The sequence below is a fragment of the Schistocerca americana genome, chromosome 4 (genome assembly GCF_021461395.2).
Source record: "Schistocerca americana isolate TAMUIC-IGC-003095 chromosome 4, iqSchAmer2.1, whole genome shotgun sequence".
In the NCBI taxonomy this organism is placed as follows: domain Eukaryota; kingdom Metazoa; phylum Arthropoda; class Insecta; order Orthoptera; family Acrididae; genus Schistocerca; species Schistocerca americana.
This window is the reverse complement of record NC_060122.1, coordinates 35,928,294-35,947,748: the sequence shown is the minus strand read 5'-3', so window position 1 is coordinate 35,947,748 and position 19,455 is coordinate 35,928,294. Positions and strand designations below refer to the sequence as shown.

The window sequence follows — 19,455 nt, the reverse complement described above, 5'->3', positions numbered from 1 at the left end:
TCCTGTTGGAAAAAAATGTGATACATCTACCATTTTGGTAATTGTCAGCGCTGTTGTTTTTATCCTTGTTCGTAGTATCCGCAGTTGTAGAAACACACTATTAAGTGAGATAAATTGTAATAAAACAGTTTTTCACTATACATAGGCGGCGAAACATCGACACGAACAAGGTCCGTCATCTTGTAAATTTACCGTCAATCAAAATTTCTTGCAAAACACGTCAGACACGATCTATGCTCGACAACACGTCAAACAGCACCGTACACGATCAAATGTTTGGCAAGTATAGTTTAGTGTGACAAGACGTTGGACAGTTTACGGGCGCCTTAACAGAACTGGCATAGGGCACAGAACAGGAACAAAACACGCACACACTCCTGTATAATCACTCTCCTATCACTCACTGGGATATAAATGGGACCAGATGTCGTCAGAACTCAAATGGTTCAAATGGCTCTGAGCACTATGGGACTTAACTTCTGAGGTCATCAGTCCCCTAGAACTTAGAACTACTTAAACCTAACTAATCTAAAGACATCACACATCCATGCCCCAGGCAGGATTGGAACCTGCGCCGTAGCGGTCGCGCGGTTCGAGACTGTAGCGCCTAGAACCGCTCGGCCACCCCGACCGACGTCAGAACTCCCGGTACAATTTTCAAAACCTCGCAACATGCGAATATTCTCGCGACACACACAACAACATCATAACATCAACGTAATGTTTTGAACTACAACCAAGGCGCAAAGTTACATTTCTCTTTGTTTAAAAGCAACTGCAAGCCGATCAACGAACGCGAGTACATGACAAATTGCGAACCAACCAACCGCTCACGAAAAGTGTATCCACAACACTACCGCAATTCCGAATAGTATAACACTGTCGTATACAAATTCACTTTTCTTTATATTTGTTTATGATAGCCACTCATGCAATTGCTGATGACCTGCTGTACGCTGAAGAAACGGCAATAGGAACATAAATAATATGCCGGAAATAACGAGAACAAACGTAGAAACCATGCTGCGACTTAAAGTAGATAATATATTATGAAACTGTTTGTTGAATGTTAATTTTTTTGCATAATAAAACAGCCCCATCCGCATAAAGATGTTTAGTTATTTACCGGTGACCGGTTTCGACCCCTGTTCTGGTTGTTATCAGACCGCTTACTCCATGGGAGTCTGGAAGCAGGCGAGGTGCAGGCGCCACTGTAGGAGGCATACAACCACGATAATGACCAGAACAGTGGTCGAAATCCGTCACCAGTAAATAAATGAACATCTTTATGCTGTTGGGACTGTTTCATTATAAAAAATTTTGGATTTATTATAACCGATGACTTTCCAGTAGAAACAAGGTAAAACAGTTCAAACAATTTTATATTCACAGATTACAATAATTGGAACCAAACAGTACACATCATATAATGTTTTAATGTTCATAACTATGCAAAATTTCGCATATTTTAGAATAAAGGAAAGCCAATGATGATGGCGATTTTGTCGCTGAAACTAGTTTAGTGAAGAAAATAGTTAAAACAAAAGTGTTTTGCTTCAAGGCGTAAATTCGCACATTTTAGAATAAAGGAAAGCCAATGATGATGGCGATTTTCTCGCTGAAACTAGTTTAGTGAAGAAAATAGTTAAAACAGTGTTTTGCTTCAAGGCGTAGCCGTAGTCCCTCCATTGGCGTGTTTATACAAACACGGGCCAGTGAAACATTTCGAGATGAAATGAGTAGCTGATAACTTGTCAAAGCACACATTGTTATTTACTTTGTTAGATGATAATAGCCTTACCGTGTGAGCATACATACATTCTGCTACGCAAATTAACACATGCTGCGCGCAGAAACGCCAAAAAGAATCTAGCAGATTAAGTTATCGTCCGGAAGCGGCTGCAACTAACTCAGGGGAGAGACACCAGAAATAGCGGATCTATTCGTTTTATTCATCGTGTGGAACACATCCACAAAAATACGTAATGCAGATTAACAACAAATTATTGTATAGGTGTAGGATTCAGATTGGTAGTAATACAAAAACACGGCGAGGAAGGTTTCCCACCAACAGAGCTACATTTATGCAGATAACACTAAAAAACAACAAAGCAAATGAAGAAGACTCCGCACAGCAGAACTAGTGAACTATTTTGAGAGGACCTGAGAGACAGTAAAGATCCCAGCAGAGTGGAAAATAGCATGTCTCCACCAACTGCATAGAAAGGGAGACAAATTTCAACAGCTGGAGAGAAGTGTCACTTCTGCCAATAGCATACGAAACATTATGAAAAATTCTCCTGAACGGAGGTGAAGGTATTTTAGGCGTACAAATGGGGGAATATCAGGCTAGTTTTCGATTGGGAAGATTTTGTACAGAACAGATTTTTAACTTAAAATTCGCCACAGAACGTTGAACTAGCAAATTTATTGATTTCAAGAAAGCATTCGATTCGGTTGACACAGGAACAATGGAATAAATAATTAGAAAATTTGATGTTAAACCAAAATATGTAAACATAATTCGTAAAACTTTAACAAATGCGATATGTAAAGTTAAATTTATTGCATAAGTGCCTCAGCCATTTGAAATATAAACTGGTGTTAGACATGGGGACGGCTGAGGACCTTTTCTGTTTATCTATGTTTTAGGAAAAATTGTAAGGATGTGAAGGATGTGGGATTTGTAGCCAAAAAGAAAACTGATACAAAAATTCTGGGAAGGGAAACAAATGGAATTATGGCAAATTGGACGGCTTTTGCAGACGAATTTGCAGTACTCTTAAAAAATCAGATAACTCTTTTCGAAAAAACAGCGTATGAAACTGCTCTCAATATTTTATCTTAAAAATAAAATTCGTGACTAATATACAAAATGACCAAAATACATAGCAGTATGAAGAGATTAAAGAGAGCAAGTTGCTAAAGTGAAATGTCTTGGAGAAAATTTAGCGCAGAATAGACTAAAAAGAACTTGCAATAGATGTAAGAGTTAACAAAATGGAAAGAGCATCTCTTTTGACAAAAAATATCTATAAAACAAATCTGAAATAGTCTAGCAGAGTGATAAGACCTGAGTGTTTATATGCACGTGAATGTTTATCGATGAAGTAGGCCTACAAGATGGACAGAATAGAGGTGCCTGAAAGACGGATGATTAGAAAAATAACGAGTGCCATGCGAACTACAGATGTTTGGGAAATGAGAAGTAAGAGGAGATGTAGGAAAACACCGAGTAAATATTGGAATTAATGTCAAAGCGGAGATTAACCTTCTATGGAATGGATAAAACATGATTAATTTCCTTTATTTCTGGAAAAAGAAATCGACAATAGGATGGATTACAGAAATAAAATACGAAATACCGCAAAGAATAGGAAATAGCAGAAAGACTAAGATACTAAATTTGGAAGGATACTGAGGCAGAAAAAATAAGAAATCTGAAACAACATGGACAGAAGAAAGAAAACGGCAAATGGGGAGAGGGTGGAGAAATACTAGAAAAATGAAAAGCAACAAGAAACAAATGAGGGGGCGCTGGTGCGTTACCCAGTGCGAAAAAAAGGAGGGTTATATCGCATAACTCAGAACCGGACACTTAAGTTGTTGGAATATTCAACTGAACTTCGTGTCAGCGCCAGGAAAGGCGGCTGTCACGTTGCGAAGCTGCCGTCGGGACGAGTGGGAGGCTATCAGCAGAGCGCCGTGACGTCACAAGGTGCAGCCAAGGTCGTTTGGGGGTAGGCCACTGCCGACTGCTGCGGTACAGCCGTGCGCACCAAACAACCAGCTGCCGGCCGGGCACGGCTGCTGCAAGCGCAAGACGGATGGCGACACACGGATGGGCGGCCCACGCTGGGGCAGGTGACCTTGGCCACATTACGACCTTGAACGCAGAGGGGGCGGCGACAGGGAGGGGCAGGGAGAGGTGGTGGTGGTGGTGGTGGGACCCCTGGGAGCTGGAGTGTGGACGCGTATGATCGGCAGCCGGCAGCTGCAGCCCAACACTTCAGACTGCGTCCAGCTACAGACTGCTCCTCTGGCGGGGCGGCGCAGTGCGTCTTCGGCAACCGAAAGCCCGCGGGATCGAATGCCGGTCGGGCCGGTCACTATTGTCAGTCTGCCTTTAGCGCCTAGCCTGCGCCTCTGTGCTATGTGAGGATCCGCAACAAACGACACACGGTTCGGGTTCCACGTCAGGCTGCAGGGCCCCCTCCCCCCTCCCGTGTCGGACAACTGGGGTACATTAAGGACACGCAACTCGCCCAAGTGGCGTGCGGTAGAAAGACTCTCACCTGGCCACTGTGCCACGCGAAATTATTATTTACGCCACACTGTAGACTGTTAACGAAGGTCCGAACAGACGAACCTGGTCGCAGGTATGTCGTGGCTCGAAGACTTTTTAAGCAGCAGAACACAGTACGCTGTCGTCGACGGCGAGTGTTTGTCGGAGACTGAGGTGCGGTCAGGAGCGCCCCAGGGCAGCGTCGAATCACCACTCTCGTTTTCTGTGCAACCATACGCGAACAGTCTGGCAGATAGGCAGTGCTGCAACCTGCGACTGTTTGTTGATGACGGGGCAGTGTACACGGGAAAGTGTCGCCGTCGAGTGACTGTAGGAGGGTACAGCAAATGCTACAGTAGGAGAGAAACAGTTTAACTGACGTCTTCCAAGTCACAGCCCGCGTCGTTAAATCCGCACTGCACTGTCTTCGGGTGGCATAACCCATCTGACGACAGTTTCACAATATTACAACAGCCACGGACTTCGAAAAAATTAAATGTACGTACAAATTTATTCACTGTTCTGCTTTACCGGACGCGAATCGCAGCTGTTTAAATGTGGCCTACTTCACACTGCGTTACGCAAGCTCGAGTGCTGTGCCCCGCCTGCCGACCATACGCGGAGAATCGCCGTATTTCGCAACGTTAGTGAACACTCGGAAGCCTTTTATGTCGGAGGTACTTTCTGCGGCGGATCTGCCCGGTGCGAGACTGTCGGTGGTAGCCCCTGGCGTCATCGATCAAAAAGGGAGGCCTCGTTACAGGTAGAGAGACACAAACAGTGAGTCGGGAAGTCAGTTTTATTTCCACAGAGATGCTTCTCGGAACGCCGGGGACTGATTTATAATTGTCGCGTTTCTTGCACTCTTGCTTTGTAGCCTTCTAGTGTAACGTGAGTACAAAATTATATTTTCTCATAAAGTAGCCACAAGGTAATAGTGACGTAATCACCTCCAATTGTGTTTTTTATCACTCAGTCTCCCCGTGATAAAACGTTTGGACCCCAAGTGCTGTCTCGAGTATCAACCCAAAAAGAAACCGACAACATACTGAAGACGGAACGGGAGCTTCGGAGAGGTTGGTCCAAGTTGTTAGTTGTTTGCTGAAGGTAGTAAATCTGAACACATGCGTTAACTCTTATCCATTGTACGGTTTTCTAAATGCCTCCTAGTGCGCAGGCTGATTCTATGCACCACTCTTGAAGCCCGTGTGCCTCTTGAGGAAGTCTTGGCCGCTTCGGCGACCTACGCCTAATTCACCGCGCTCACTCTATTCCAGCACTCGTGTCCGTCAGCAGTTCCTCTTCCCAATCCCCTCCTCCCACACACACTTCGCCCTCCGTTTCCAAATTGACTGTTCCTTGATGGCTCAGAATATATGCTCATCGATGTGTTTCTTTTCGTGTAGATGGGTGGCAAATTTCTTTTTTTCCCTTATTCGATAATGTATCTCATGTTCAGCATTCTTCTGTATCGCCACCATCGAGAAGCTTCTGACCGGTTCTTGTCTATACTGCTCATCTTCCACGGCTCAGTTCCACGGGAGACTGCAATCCTGACAAACATTATCAGAAAGTATATCCTAACACTTCAATGTATATCACATGTTAATAATTTTCTGTATTTCGCAAATGTTTTTCTTGGTGTATTCGTATTGCCAGTCTGCATTTTATATCCTGCTTCCTTCTGCCGTCGCGAGTTACTCCGCCGCTCAAATAGTGAAACCCGCCTTTGACCACTCTCAGTATCTCATTTCTTAATGTAATTCCTTGAGCACTACCTGACTTAATTCGATTACATTCCACTACCGTCGTTTTAGTGTAAGTCGCGGTAATGTTTTGCGTAGCGAAGCAGCAGAGTACAGGCAACTGCGCTCTTGCCACGTGGACCAGTGTGCGATGAGCTGCACAGGTGTTCCACTACACTGTGGAGGGAAGTCACCGGAGACAAAAACGGCTACGAATAACCGCCCGGAGCGACGCGACGTGAAATGAACCCTTGGAACTAATTGCGCGAAAACCAGGTGCCGCGCTGACAATCGTTGGAAGAACTTAAGTAAATCTAATCGATTTCCGACAGGAGTGACTTGCAAAACAATCGTTGGACGCATTCTTGAGTAGTGCTTATCAGTTCGGAACTGTTATCAGGTCCGAATAAAGAGAGAGAGAGAGGGGGGGGGCGGGGGGGGGGGGAATATCCAATGGAGAGCGGCGCGTTTGCTCAGGGGATTGTTTACAGTAAGGACGAGAGCGTTCCCGAGATACTCAGCGGAGTTCAGTGGCGTCACGCAGAGATTTAGTGTCGAAATTCTGAGAACATACCTTCCACGAAGTCGTACACCGTACTACTTCCACAGCATACACGTATAGCAAGATGGTTAAAAGTTACGACGTGATTTGTGTACGATGTACGCGCATGACATGCATCAGAATAGCGGTCAGACAGTTGTCCGCTTCTCTGAATTTATCTCGAATTTCAGTTTTTATTACGATGTGTGTGGTAAATGTGGCAAAGTGCGTTTAAAGATGGCGCGACGTTTATTTGACACTGACGTTCACTGGGCTTCGCCAACTCGCAATCAAAGCTATCACGTTTCAGCGTAAACTAGACCTCGGGCTAGGCTGCCACAGCCGAGGTTCCAGGGGTCGAATATCGCGCTGTAGCCGCAGGACGACCGCGGGAAGAGAGGCGCAGAGGCGGCAGGGGGGTGGCGAGGCGAGGGCGCGGCTCACCTAGGTCCTCGACGAGGCGCAGCATGACGCCGCCGACGTGCAGGTCGCCCTTGACGCGCAGCGTGCGCTCCACGCTCAGGTCGGTGACGCAGACGCGCAGGTTCCACGAGCCGTCGCCGACGGCGATGCCTCCGGCCATCATCTTGACGCTCTGCGACTGTCGCTGGCGATGTCGGGGGAGAAGAGCGGCGGACGCGAGCCCGTGTCAGCTGGGGCGATGGGAGCGCCGGACACTTCACTGGCGGCGGAACTGTCACACACTTGCTGTTCTGGCTAGTGGGAACGCGCGTCGGCGAGGCACGGGGCCATGACGAGCCGACACTGGCGGACTGGACGGGGCGCGGCTGCTCGCTGGGCTTCCAAGTCTACGTCACGAGGCGGCGCGGCGCGGCTCTGCCTGCGGCGGTGGCGCGGGGGCGACTGGCTGCAGTCTGGCGGGCGCTGCTTGGCTGCCCCCCCCCCTACCCTCCCCTCCCCCACCAGAGACCCCCTCCACCTACCGCATTCCCGGCGCGCTGGCCACTTGCTCTCCAGGCAGCGTCTTCCCGCAAAAAGCTACCCTGCCGTATACCGGCGACGGCGGGAACTTCTCTCACGCGCGTTACGTTAGGCCTCACTTAATCTCTCACCCGAGTGTTCCACTTTCAGACCTTAGATTGTGGCCGGCTCTCGAAACATCTTCTTGTAATGAATATTACGTCCATAAAGGACGGTATCTTGCGGGCTGCGACTGTTGATAAATAAAAAAAAAAAAAAAGTAAAAGTTTTACGCGTCACTCATTTATTCGATGGTTCACACCGTCATCTTCAGGTGGAGAATTGTTTAGTTGCGTAGCTGGTGTTAGTAGAGAGCGCACAGACCCCTTTCTACAACAGCAGACAAAGTGACAGCGTAAACATAACGCACAGTGGAGAGCACGTACAACAAGTAGCAGTCATGCAGGCTATACCGCCCCTCGAAAGACGCGACGTAACGTTTGTTGCCCTTTGTCTGTTGCTGTGAAAAGGCTTGTGTGGTCCTCACTAACACCAGGTACATAACTAAACAGTCGAAACGCATAATGGCAAAATAAATAAGTGACTGACGCAGAAAACTACTTTATTTGTATTCTTTCCCAAGTTTCGTCCTCTGTGGTACACGTGAAACCATTCCTTAGCACTGCCTTTCTTGTTCTTCATAGTTTCCGAAAACTTCCTCATTCTTTCACTTTCCGCGTGCCTTCTTTCTGACGTCCTTGCGTTTTTAAGTACCAAGTTCCTTGCATTCGGGTTCTTAGGTATGAAGTTACGTGTTTTTCCTGCCTCCCTGTATGTAGTGCGTGTAGCTGCCAGTCGGTCAATACCGATTTCTGTGACGTCACTTTGCTTATCTACCAGCCGAGGTGTTTTGGATTATCGGATCCCGCCGATGATGTGGAAGATTTCGCTGCTCAATCGAGAGTCCTCCATTCGTGCTATACGACCGTATAATTTCATCCCTCATTTCTGTCCAAGTGTTGTGAACCGCTCATTCAGCGAATACAGTTTATTCTGAGGTGTTGCGAATCCAGACACCGTCTTCCATTTCGGGTGCAATTATTTTTCTCAGTATCTGTCGTTGTGTTTTCTCGATATCTTTGACTTTGGTAGTTAATGATGAAGTCTCCGTTACGTGGAGTGCTTCCGCAAGAACGACTGTCTGGTAGTGACAAATTTTGGGTTTCATGGGCATGAATCGTTTTGTTCTACATATTACAGGTAATTGTGTAGGCTATACGCCATTTTCCTTTACGTGTTTCCTTAACTGCGCTTTCGTTGCCAGTGTTTCCAGTAAATTCACCTAAATACTTGAAGCGCTTCACTTCTGTAATGTTGCCGTACTCGGTTGCAAGCGAGGCTAGCTTCTAGGCGCGCAGTCCGGAACCGCGCGACTGCTACGGCCGCAGGTTCGAATCCTGCCTCGGGCATGGATGTGTGTGATGTCCTTAGGTTAGTTAGGTTTAAGTAGTTCTAAGTTCTAGGGGACTGATGACCACAGTAGTTAAGTCCCATAGTGCTCAGAGCCATTTGAACCATTTGAGGCCAGCTTTTGGCTCTCGGAGTGTACGCATCGTGTTTTTCAGCGAGACATTTGGAATCCAGTGCTGACGGCGGGCTCGCGAACATTCTCGGCGGCGCGGGCGGCTGAGTCGTGGGTCCGGGGAGCCACTGGCATGACGTCAGAAGGAGCCAAGTACTTACAAAAAAAATGTGTGTGAAATCTTAGGGACTTAACTGCTAAGGTCATCAGTCCCTAAGCTTACACACTACTTAACCTAAATTATCCTCAGGACAAACACACACACCCATGCCCGAGGAAGGACTCGAACCTCCGCTGGGATCAGCCGCCAAGTTCTTACACTTGATCTGCTTACCTTTCGCTCCCGTACTTACTCCGAGTATTTCTTCCACCCAAGTTTTGGTGATCTTCTCGAGTAATAGGAGGAACAGTTGGTTTATTTCTTGTATCTACTTGACCAGGTAAGTTTAGGTACCTGAGGCCCCCCTCTTAAATCCAAGCAGACCCTTTAGTCAGTTAACATTGCCTTGTGCTCGTTACATGAGCTGTTCATAATAATGATATAATGCACTCCGTCTTCAGGCCACGAGTGGCCTACCGGCTCCATCCGACCGCCGTGTCATCCTCGGTAGAGAATGCGGATAGGAAGGGCGTAGGGTCAGCACACCGCACTCCCGGTCGTAAGATGGTATTCTTGACCGAAGCCGCTACTATTCGATTGAGTAGCTCCTCAGTTGGCATAACGAGGCTGAGTGCACCCCGAAAAATGGCAACGGCACATGGCGGCTGGATGACCACCCATCCAAGTGCCGACCACGCCCGACAGCGCTTAACTTGGGCGATCTCACGGGAACCGGTGTATCCAGTGCGGCAAGGCCGTTGCCTAATAATAATACAATGGAAGACAGTAATGGTGATGTTAGTAGAGTTGACAGATTCGACTATGTTGGGAAAGAAGCTCACCAGCAGGGAAATAAAAACAGAAACAGAGCATTCTGGAGGACTGTAAACATCTACAACAAGCCGTGCCTTACATGTGATATTAAATTGATACTTTACAGCACTATCCGCAAACCGCAACAGTAACATTGGGCCAGGGATCGGAAAGGCGCAGCAGAAACGCAGAAAACATTAAGAACATCAAGGGGAAGTGAGTAGAAATGTCAGGAAACTCAAGACAGTAACAACTTCGTCGGAAGAGGGGAACACATCGCACAGTGAGAAAAGAAAGAAACGCGGCGCCCGAGAAAAGTCTCGTTTCGAGTACACGCTTAACACGCACCTATAGAGTCCTATACGTCTCTAATAATACTACGAAAGTGAGTATACAGGATTCGCAGATGACGTGGCCATTTTTGCCAGCAGCATAAGTTCAGCAATAATGAAGACAGACCGTTTCAAATGAACAGCGGTGAAAACTGGACTACGGATCCCCTTTGAGAAAACGAAATGCAGGACGAGTGTCCGCTGTGCGCCGGAGTGGATGACACCTGGACAAGAAGAGAGTGCAAGGCTGAAGAAGTGAGCGTGTTGGGGCGAAGCGGTACAACAGAAAGGGCTAGAACAAAAAACAACCGCTGTCTCCATCTCGCAATTAGACCGGCCGTTAGTAAGAACAGCTTGTAAAAATATTCTGAGTACGAGAGCAAAACTAACGCATTAAAGCACTGGTCTTTGGGCCACAAGATTTGTACACATCGGACACCTGTGTCATGTTTCGAAAAGGACAAGTCGTTCATTTACTTAAATGATAACAAAAGACCGTAGGCAACAGATGAGTTGATGGACAGACTCGATTGAGATCTAATAAAAACTTATTCAGATGGAATCACCACCAGCAACAGTTAAAGAGAGAAGATTAATGTGGCGTCGTCCTGTCGCAACGTTTCAGAGACTGTCGTAGCCGCCATTATCAGTCGACGACAAGGGTTACGAAATTCACTGCGAAGTTGCAGATCACCCGAGAAGATAACGGTTCTACCAACAAACGCCGGCCGCTGTAGCCGAGCGGCTCTAGGCGCTTCAGTCCGGAACCGCGCTGCCGCTACGGTCGCAAGTTCGAATCCTGCCTCGGGCATGGATGTGTATGATGTCCTTAGGTTAGTTAGGTTTAAGGAGTTCTAAGTCTAGGGGACTGATGATCTCAGATGTTAATTCCCATAGTGCTTAGAACCATTTGAACCATTTTTCTACCAACGAAGCTTCCGTATGGATAACGACCGTCTCACGAAGGAAAAAAACAAAATTCATCCAAGCTAAGACGGACTCGAGAACGTGAGAGATATTTATGGAAGAATGCCATTGCTGAAGATGAAATAATCGACAAGGGTGCTTTCAGGAGCATGTTGAAAAGCTGACTGTTTTGTGGTGAAATCCAAAGTCAGAAGGTATTATCGCTTCTTCAGACCGGCCACCAGTTACGCATGTGTGGAGAATTTAACAACCAGAGACACGCTAAGGAAGAGTATAACACAAAAGTGATGCAGCTGGTCAGTTTTTCGCACTAGTTTTGGTAAAACTATACCTGAACAATTTTCACAAATTTTTTAACGTCATAAAAATTCTGAAAATATAAATGTTTATATTACTTGCCGAAATAATAATAATGAAAACACTGTTCATTTTTGTTTATTATTATGAAACATTATTTTCAAAGAATATAAAGCATACTGAAATGTAGTTACGTATATAATTAATTGTATACTTTCACCTGCACTGTTGTAATTAGTTATATTTAGCTTTGTTGAGCACGTACCCCGTATCGAGCAAGGTGGCGCAGTGGTTACCACACTGGACTCGCGTTCTGGAGGACGACGGTTCAAATCCGCGTCTAGCCATCCGGATTTAGGTTTTCCGTGATTTACCTACATCGCTTCAGACAAATGCCGGGATGGTTCGTTCAAAAGGGCCGACTTCCTTCTCCATCCTTCCCCAATCCGATGGGACCGATGAACTCGCTGATTGGTCCCCTCCCCCCAAATCAACCAACCAACGTATCCCGTACAAAAATTAAACATGAACGTGCAGTATTACAAATACTGCAGTGGTTTGCGCTGCAAGAAACCCTCCTAACAGGCAGACAACCACCTCTTCACTTCATACGACAGAAACAAAGAAAAGTAAGGCTTTTGCACGTAGTAATTCCTCTGTTTGCAAAGCAGGTTGGTTTGAGGTAAGGACGTTAGCCGGGATGTTAGTCCACACGCCAATCACGAGAGTAGTGTGGGCTGCCTATCTCAAAGGCAAACGGGTGGTTGCTTTCCAACTGAAGAACGCGATTTCTGCATGAACGGAGAGGATCAACGCTTATTGGGTGGTAAGGCTTTTCACACACTGCTTCTAAAAACTCTCTGTAAAGGAGTTCCATGTGGATGATCACAAGATTCTAACCCTAGGCCGATTCTAAGATTTTTGGGTTTGTGGATAACTTTGTACCGTTTCCCCAATGTTTAATAAACGTGACCTATGTACATAACACAAACTTAAGTCATCAATAAAATATTCTGCTCCTCTATTTACAACCCTCTGCCAACTCTGGAGTAACTTTTCGATTTCGCGACTGTAGAAATGACGTGGTTTTGAGGTGAAAAATTCGTCATGTTCGTAGCGCATTTTCATCCGAAAAGGTAGTTCCTTGAAGGTTGTTCGATAGAGAGTGGAAAAGGTGAAAATCTGAGAGCGCAGGATCACGTAATAAGGCTGGTGCGGAATGTCTTCCCAACCCAGCTCCTTAGCAGCGCTTCTAACCTGTCTACCAGAATGCGCGCGGGCGTTATCGTGAAGCAACACCACTTCATGCTGTCTTCCTTATCGCTGTCCTTGGACTGTGTCTGCGAGACGTCTCAGTTACTCATAATAAATGTCAGCAGTGATGGTTACACGACACTGTCGCTGTGCACAACATTATCTTTGGTGCATGCGCGAAAGCCTTTGTTTGGGGAGTTGCTGCTTTGTATGGCCTCAGCTATTCCTTTCTTTTCCTTATGTAATCGTAAAGACATCATTTATCGTCGCCAGTAACGATAGAGGATAGGAATGGTCGGTGTTGTTGACGAGCCAATTGATGACGATCAATCAGAGATGCTCCAGCTGATTTTTGTGATTTTGGCTTAGAGCATGTTGTACACATACACCTCATTTTTGAACCTTCCCTATTGCATGCGATTATTAAGTGTTTGTGGAATGGTCGCAGTTCATCAGATTTGTCGGTTATCGAGTACACTGATGTGAATCATTGTGGGTTATTGAGTTTAAACGCTCTTTATCAAATCCCGAAGGTCTTCTTGAGCGTGGAGTGTCACTCATCTCAAAACGATCCTCCTTAAAGCGAGAAAACCATTTTCCTGCCGCGTTCTGTCCAGTGACGTCACACCCACACACTGCGTAAATGTTCCTGGACGCCTCCGCTGCTTCACACCTCTACTGAACTCAAAATAGATGGAGATGTCGAAAACGTTCCGATTTCTCCATTTGAACTCCGTTTTTTAACATTCAAAGCTCCATTCACTATCTACAAACGACAATGTGATAATATGTAAGCTCAAATAGCGACAATGAGCTAGAAATAAAAATGACAATCGATAAATAAACCCGTAGTTACCGGACTACCAAGATGCAAAACAAAACGCTACGAACTTAAGACACCAAGCTAACAGTTCGCGCCTGCAGATAGGCAACCGAATGAACAGCTCCTCGAAACGCGCCGCAGTCGCTACGTTCTGGACACACTGCGTCAATAAACTGGGCGCGCTTGCTGACGTTGGTCGCGTCACAAACTGTCCGTACTGAGCACCTCTAACGTGTGTTAAACACTTGAACAGGTGCTCTATCCACTGATGTACGGGTGTTCTCTACATGTTTTGTATTTTTGCGCAATCGCCTTCTTAAGTCTCGGTGGTATGTACCAGCCCCTCCCCCTTTGGAAAACGAAACGTGGAGCAATATTTTTTTCATATTGTTAATTCAGACTAAGACGTAAATTAGAGTAACCATATATCAATGTGTTTCAGTCTGGAAAAAAAATTCTAGTGAAGCGGGGTATTGGTGGTAATGTGTCATATGAAAACTAGTTATTACGTCAAGAACAGACAGCTAAAAAACGAAAATATATACATTGGAAAAATGCATCGCAGTTTGATGAAATCCCGCTGAGGGGAACAAAAACCACGCAGCACTGCACTTTCAGTTAAAAGCTCTAAACGACCTGCACTGGGTGAAAAGTTTGTCGGAAGAGCGAGTTCGTTCAAAACGGTTGAGGGTTGTGCCTCAAAAAGATAGGCGTCAGTTAGGTAGGAAAACAATGGAGATGAAGGTAGGACTTGGGATGGAGAGTGGGAATACAGAAGAAGGGAAAGGTGGAGGGTGAGGAGAAGTTTGGTGCTAGGGTAGGGAAATGGTAGGAGAAGGAAAGGGACGACGACGCATGGGGACGGAAAATGGGAGAGGAGCTCTGGTGTGGAGTGGGGCAACTGTCCCAGTTGGTAGGACGATCCTTTCATTGTGAGCAGTTACAAATTTATTACTGAGCAATACGCTTTTAGTCAGCACACAGCGGCGCCTAGCTCCCTCAAAAACCACATTTGCTCCCTATATTTACACATATACACATATATAATGTAAGGTCCCCCGTCTGCCGGTATTTTGAAGAATTACTGTAGGCATTTTGATATGTTTTCACTAACGCATGACCATCTCCTTCTAAACCAGAGGACCGATTTCAACTAAACTTGGTACACATTTTACTTACTGTCTGGAAAGAATCGCTATGGGGGTAAGAGCGAACTACCTGTCAAAGAGATGGGGGTGGAAGTGAAAAAAGGGTGTAGCCCACGAAGCGCGGAAACTCATACCGTATTTATCCAGTATCTGAGAATGAGGGCGCTCAGTCACTTGCAACAAGTAATTTCAAATCCTTACCAAAGTTTTTCTCGCTGGTAATGCCCACAAAATGTGAAAGGAAAAAAGGTTCTCACTTACTACATCTTCGCTGTTCATGCTATAAATCTCCTGCATCATGCATGATGTGTCAATTCATTACTGCTGTATTGCTAACTGGAAGCATAGACAATAATATGAAAGTGTTGCACAGGGCGCCAAAGGGACAGTTACTGAACCTACTAGAAGAAATGGAGATTTATGTGTACAGAAAACGACAACCGGAATTACTGCTGAATGAACAGAATGAGTTCAGTCTAGATGCTTATTTTGACGTATTCAGAGAACTACTAGTTTGAGTAGCGTAGAGCACCCCAGCGGATTGACGTGCGCCGGCCGCCGGCGACGAGGGAACTGGGCCGTCCTCCGTAAGCTCCACCACAGGAAAACAACAATACTACGACTCGTCGCCATCGAGAGCACACGCTGGAGTTAATATCGACTATCGATTTTTTCGACTTCTAACGTATAGTTACTATTTTGTTAATTGTACTATAATTACGTTTATGGGAACTGATCTGTCAGGCTGAGAGATTTTTTAGATATTTTACTTTATTGTTACAATTTTCTTTACTAGCTTGTATAGGTTGTATGTTTTACCTAGTCTGGCTAGTTGCTGTATTATATTAGTATTTGTACTTTTTATGGTATTTTAAGTATGAATCCAATTTCACATTAATTACGTTTTATTGTCGGATCCTCGTTTTGCTATCGGAAGCAATTAAAAAAAATTAAACGAACGACTGTGCATGTCGCACTTTAATCATCACATTGGCGACACTGGTTTAATGTGCACTCTAGCTGAAGTGCCCTCTGCTGGCATTAGTCTCTCGTATAAATACCAGACGCAATCTGAGTATTACCAGAACGTACCATGTACTCACATGATAAACTTGACGATGATTTACATCAGAATATTTTAATCGTATGTGTGGCTGCTATAGGTGGCTATAAATATTTTACAATTTTATATTTTATGTATCACTAAGACTTGTTAGATTTACCGTTAATTTATTGAACCTGTCTCTTACACAATATTTATCTTTGTAACACACCCGAGTATGACAGTATGCCGAAACCGGTAATAAAGTGTAATAAATCTGTGTGATCAAGACGGACTTGTGAAAATAAAGTGCCAAAAATGACAGTGGACTCATTTACAGGCTTTATGTCTTCAATTAATGAGAAACGTATTCAACCACGTCTGTTTCACAAATGACTGCCTCGAGTTACGGGAAATGTTTCGTGTCATGAACTTGAAGCTGATTTTTCCATAGCATTATTTTTTGTTCGATAGCATCGATCCTGTCCGCCACATGTGTAACTAAATGATCTCACTTTGCATTAAGACATATTATGACTTCAAATAATTTGTGATGCCAATAATAAAAGATTTTTTCGTCATTATACTTATCCCGAATTCATTTTTATTGTCTAATGGCCGTCTTCAGTTAAATCAGCATTCAGCAGAAAACTAGTTCATCCTACCGTCTTTGTGGCTGGTGTTGTGGTGGCGTTCCATTAAATATTCGTGCAGCTCGTAATAGTGCGATGGCATGTTATGCTCTTTGCTCGACCTTTAAACGACTGCACTTTTTCTTCTTTTAGACAAACGCTTAGACGCCTTACTACAGCTAATGTAGAACGTAAATCTAATACAGTGCGGGCAGTAGGGCCCGCAGACTGCTTAGCGACTGTCCAGCTGTATTTTCCTGCTCCTCCCCGCTCGCCGTTGCGCTCCCAGGCGACGTGTCGCCGTGGCCGACTACTGCGTGTAGGCGGGCTGCCGTGTTAGCTGTACGCGCAGGCTGTCCCTCCAGAGAATCGTCAGGCGCATTTCCTCTGGTGTTTCGGCAGAAACTTGCAATTTTCTTTTTTGGACTGTGTAGCTGGAATCAGTCCAGACAAATACCGCTCATTACCTCTTCCATGCGACGCACAGCGTCGACGTAAGAGCCGGTCTGTTTCCCGTTACAAACAAAATTATTTGGAAAGCGGAACTTTACGAGTCCTTTGGGTAGAGCAGCCCCATAATAGTCCAGTACGATATTTGTTTTATCGTTGTATGTTACCAGGGACAGCACCGCCCTGCCCCGTGCTGACTGCAGCAGCGCTACCCAGTCGCTGCTGGAGTACTGCGTCTTCTTCGTGTTTTGTTGCCCTGGTTACTACGTCTCGACAAAACAAATAGCCTGCGTGACTGACTCTGGACCGCCCTATCGAACAGAACTCAAAATTGAAATCGTTTTAATTTTTCGGAAAAGAAACCGACGCTTTCTGTCGATCCCTGGATTTTAAAATGTAGTCTACCTGTTAAGATGTGAGTGTATCCATTTAAAGATGGACAAAACTCACGAAAGAACGTGCACTATGCATACAGTCTTGTAAGTCACTCACAGAGTCTCTAGCACTTTATTTACTGTACTGCAACTAGGCGTATGATTGATAATAATTGAACAGCCCGCGGATGGCAGTGTACTGGATTTCTAGTGCTGTCAGTGTGCAACAGATTTAGTTACGTCTGGGTCAACTACCAGCCCCACAGCAGGCCTCCCTGTTCGCTTGCAGACAACGCCATCAACTGCGAACATCCTACATATAAGACAAATACAAAGTGCTGTACAGTGGGTGCAAGCGCTCGGGCACGTGCTGTGCGGTGAAGACACAGTGCGTTCTGCGGTACTAAAGGGATTACTGCGTAGAGTACGGAAGCAGTATGCAGCATTTGTCGTGATTATTCGCATACTGTCCCGTCAGTTATCTCGTGGCAGGACTAAGGTGGCAAGTGTGAGTGGCGGTTAGACGACGCAGGACTCCGCTGGTCCAGTGCGGGCTTCGCGGGTGGAACGCGCCCCTTCCTCTGTAGAAGCGTTCCAGCCGTTATCTTTTACAAGTCCGGTGTTATAGGAGCTGATAGTACCGTCACACATAAAAGTGCAGGCGGTCGCGGTATGTCTTCCTGAAAAAAAAAAAAAAGAACTATAAATGGTATCGTATGTTTGTATGTTCGGAAGGTATGCACTATGGTGTTTCTTCCTACAAATTTAGAGTTCCGTATTTAATTGCGTCTTCTCGAAAAAGTGCTACGAAGTGACCAAAGTCATGGATACGCACATACACAGATGATGATAGCATACGTAGACGTGTAAACGGGCAGCGCATTGGCGGAGGTCACACGCAGGCATGCCTTCGCCAGCAGCACGACAGCGCCCACCTACCGCGCGCTTGTGACCACATCGGTTGGACCCTAGACCACTGGGAAACCCTCTCCTGGCCCGACGAGCCGCGGTTTCAGTTAGTTAGAGCTGATGGCAGCATTAGAGTGTGACGCACAACTCACGAAGCCATGGTCCCAAGTTGCCAACATGGCCCTGTGGTTCCATAATGGTGTGGGCTGTGTTTACGTGGAATCCGATGGATCCTCTGGTCCAACTAAACCGAGCGTTGCTGGAAATGGTTATGTTCGGTGACTTGGATTGCATTTGCAGCCATTCGCGGACTTCACATTCCAAAACAACGGCGTTAATTTTATGGATAACAATGCGCCATGTCGCCGGACTACCTTTTCTCTCGATGGGTTCGAAGAACATTCTGGACAACTGGAGCGAATGGCCTGGCCGCCCAGATCGACCGACATGCATTCCATCGAACATTCGTAGGGCATATGCGAGAGGTCAGTTGGTGCACAAACTGCTGCACCCGCAACACTTCCGCAGTTATGGACGGCTATAGAGGCAGGATCGCTCAGTATCTCTGCAGGGGACCTCCAACCACTTGTGGACTCCATGCCATGTCGAGTCCCAGCACTACGCCGCACAAAAGGAGATCCGACACGGTATTAGGAGGCATCCCACGACTTTTGTCACCTTAGTGTAGGTATTCTGCCAGAGATTGAGGGAAGATCGACAAAATCAAAACGAACAGCTTAAAAACCTTAATTAGAGTAATTTGTTGGACATGTCATGAAATATTTAGAGCCGTTTTCTTAACAGGTGTTTCTTAAAAATCGTTAAAATAGCAGCAAAACCCATATTTAAGTGTGTCTGTAAAATTAGTGTCGAAACCCATGTTTACATGTATTTTCTTGAAAGTCAGGGAAAATAACAGCGAAACCCTTTTTTACATCTATCTTCGTAAAAACTGGAGGGGAATCAGAAAATAGCAATGAAATGTATTTCCTTGAAGGACAGCTAAAAATCAGGTGCAAAATCGTGAATAGCGTCGTATGTCGCAGAAAATAACGTGGGGGCTGAATATTTGTGAAAACTAGGCCATTACCGCTGGGTGCTATACTACGCTGGAAATTTGCAGCATCACCTGAGTTTACTGCTGCTGCTGCTCCAGTGAGATCCACGTTAAGAATGACAATCTCAGGGAGGCTAAGGAAAAGTGGGGGCGAGGGAATGACCAATAGCAGCACTGTGAGGCCGTCGTTTCTTTGAGTCATGAAACACCATCATTAAAAAAT

At 45.7% G+C, this 19,455-nt stretch overlaps 1 protein-coding gene across 1 annotated transcript in view; it reads right to left on the bottom strand.

Moving 5' to 3' along the window:
- Positions 1–7,423, bottom strand: part of LOC124612497 (unc-112-related protein-like) — a 617,439-nt gene extending 610,016 nt beyond the window's left edge. The window contains exon 1 of the mRNA XM_047140736.1: positions 7,016–7,423. Coding sequence (XP_046996692.1) covers positions 7,016–7,157 — 142 coding nt within the window. The 5' untranslated portion in view covers positions 7,158–7,423. The remainder of the gene's footprint in view (positions 1–7,015) is intronic.
- Positions 7,424–19,455: the final 12,032 nt, after the last annotated feature.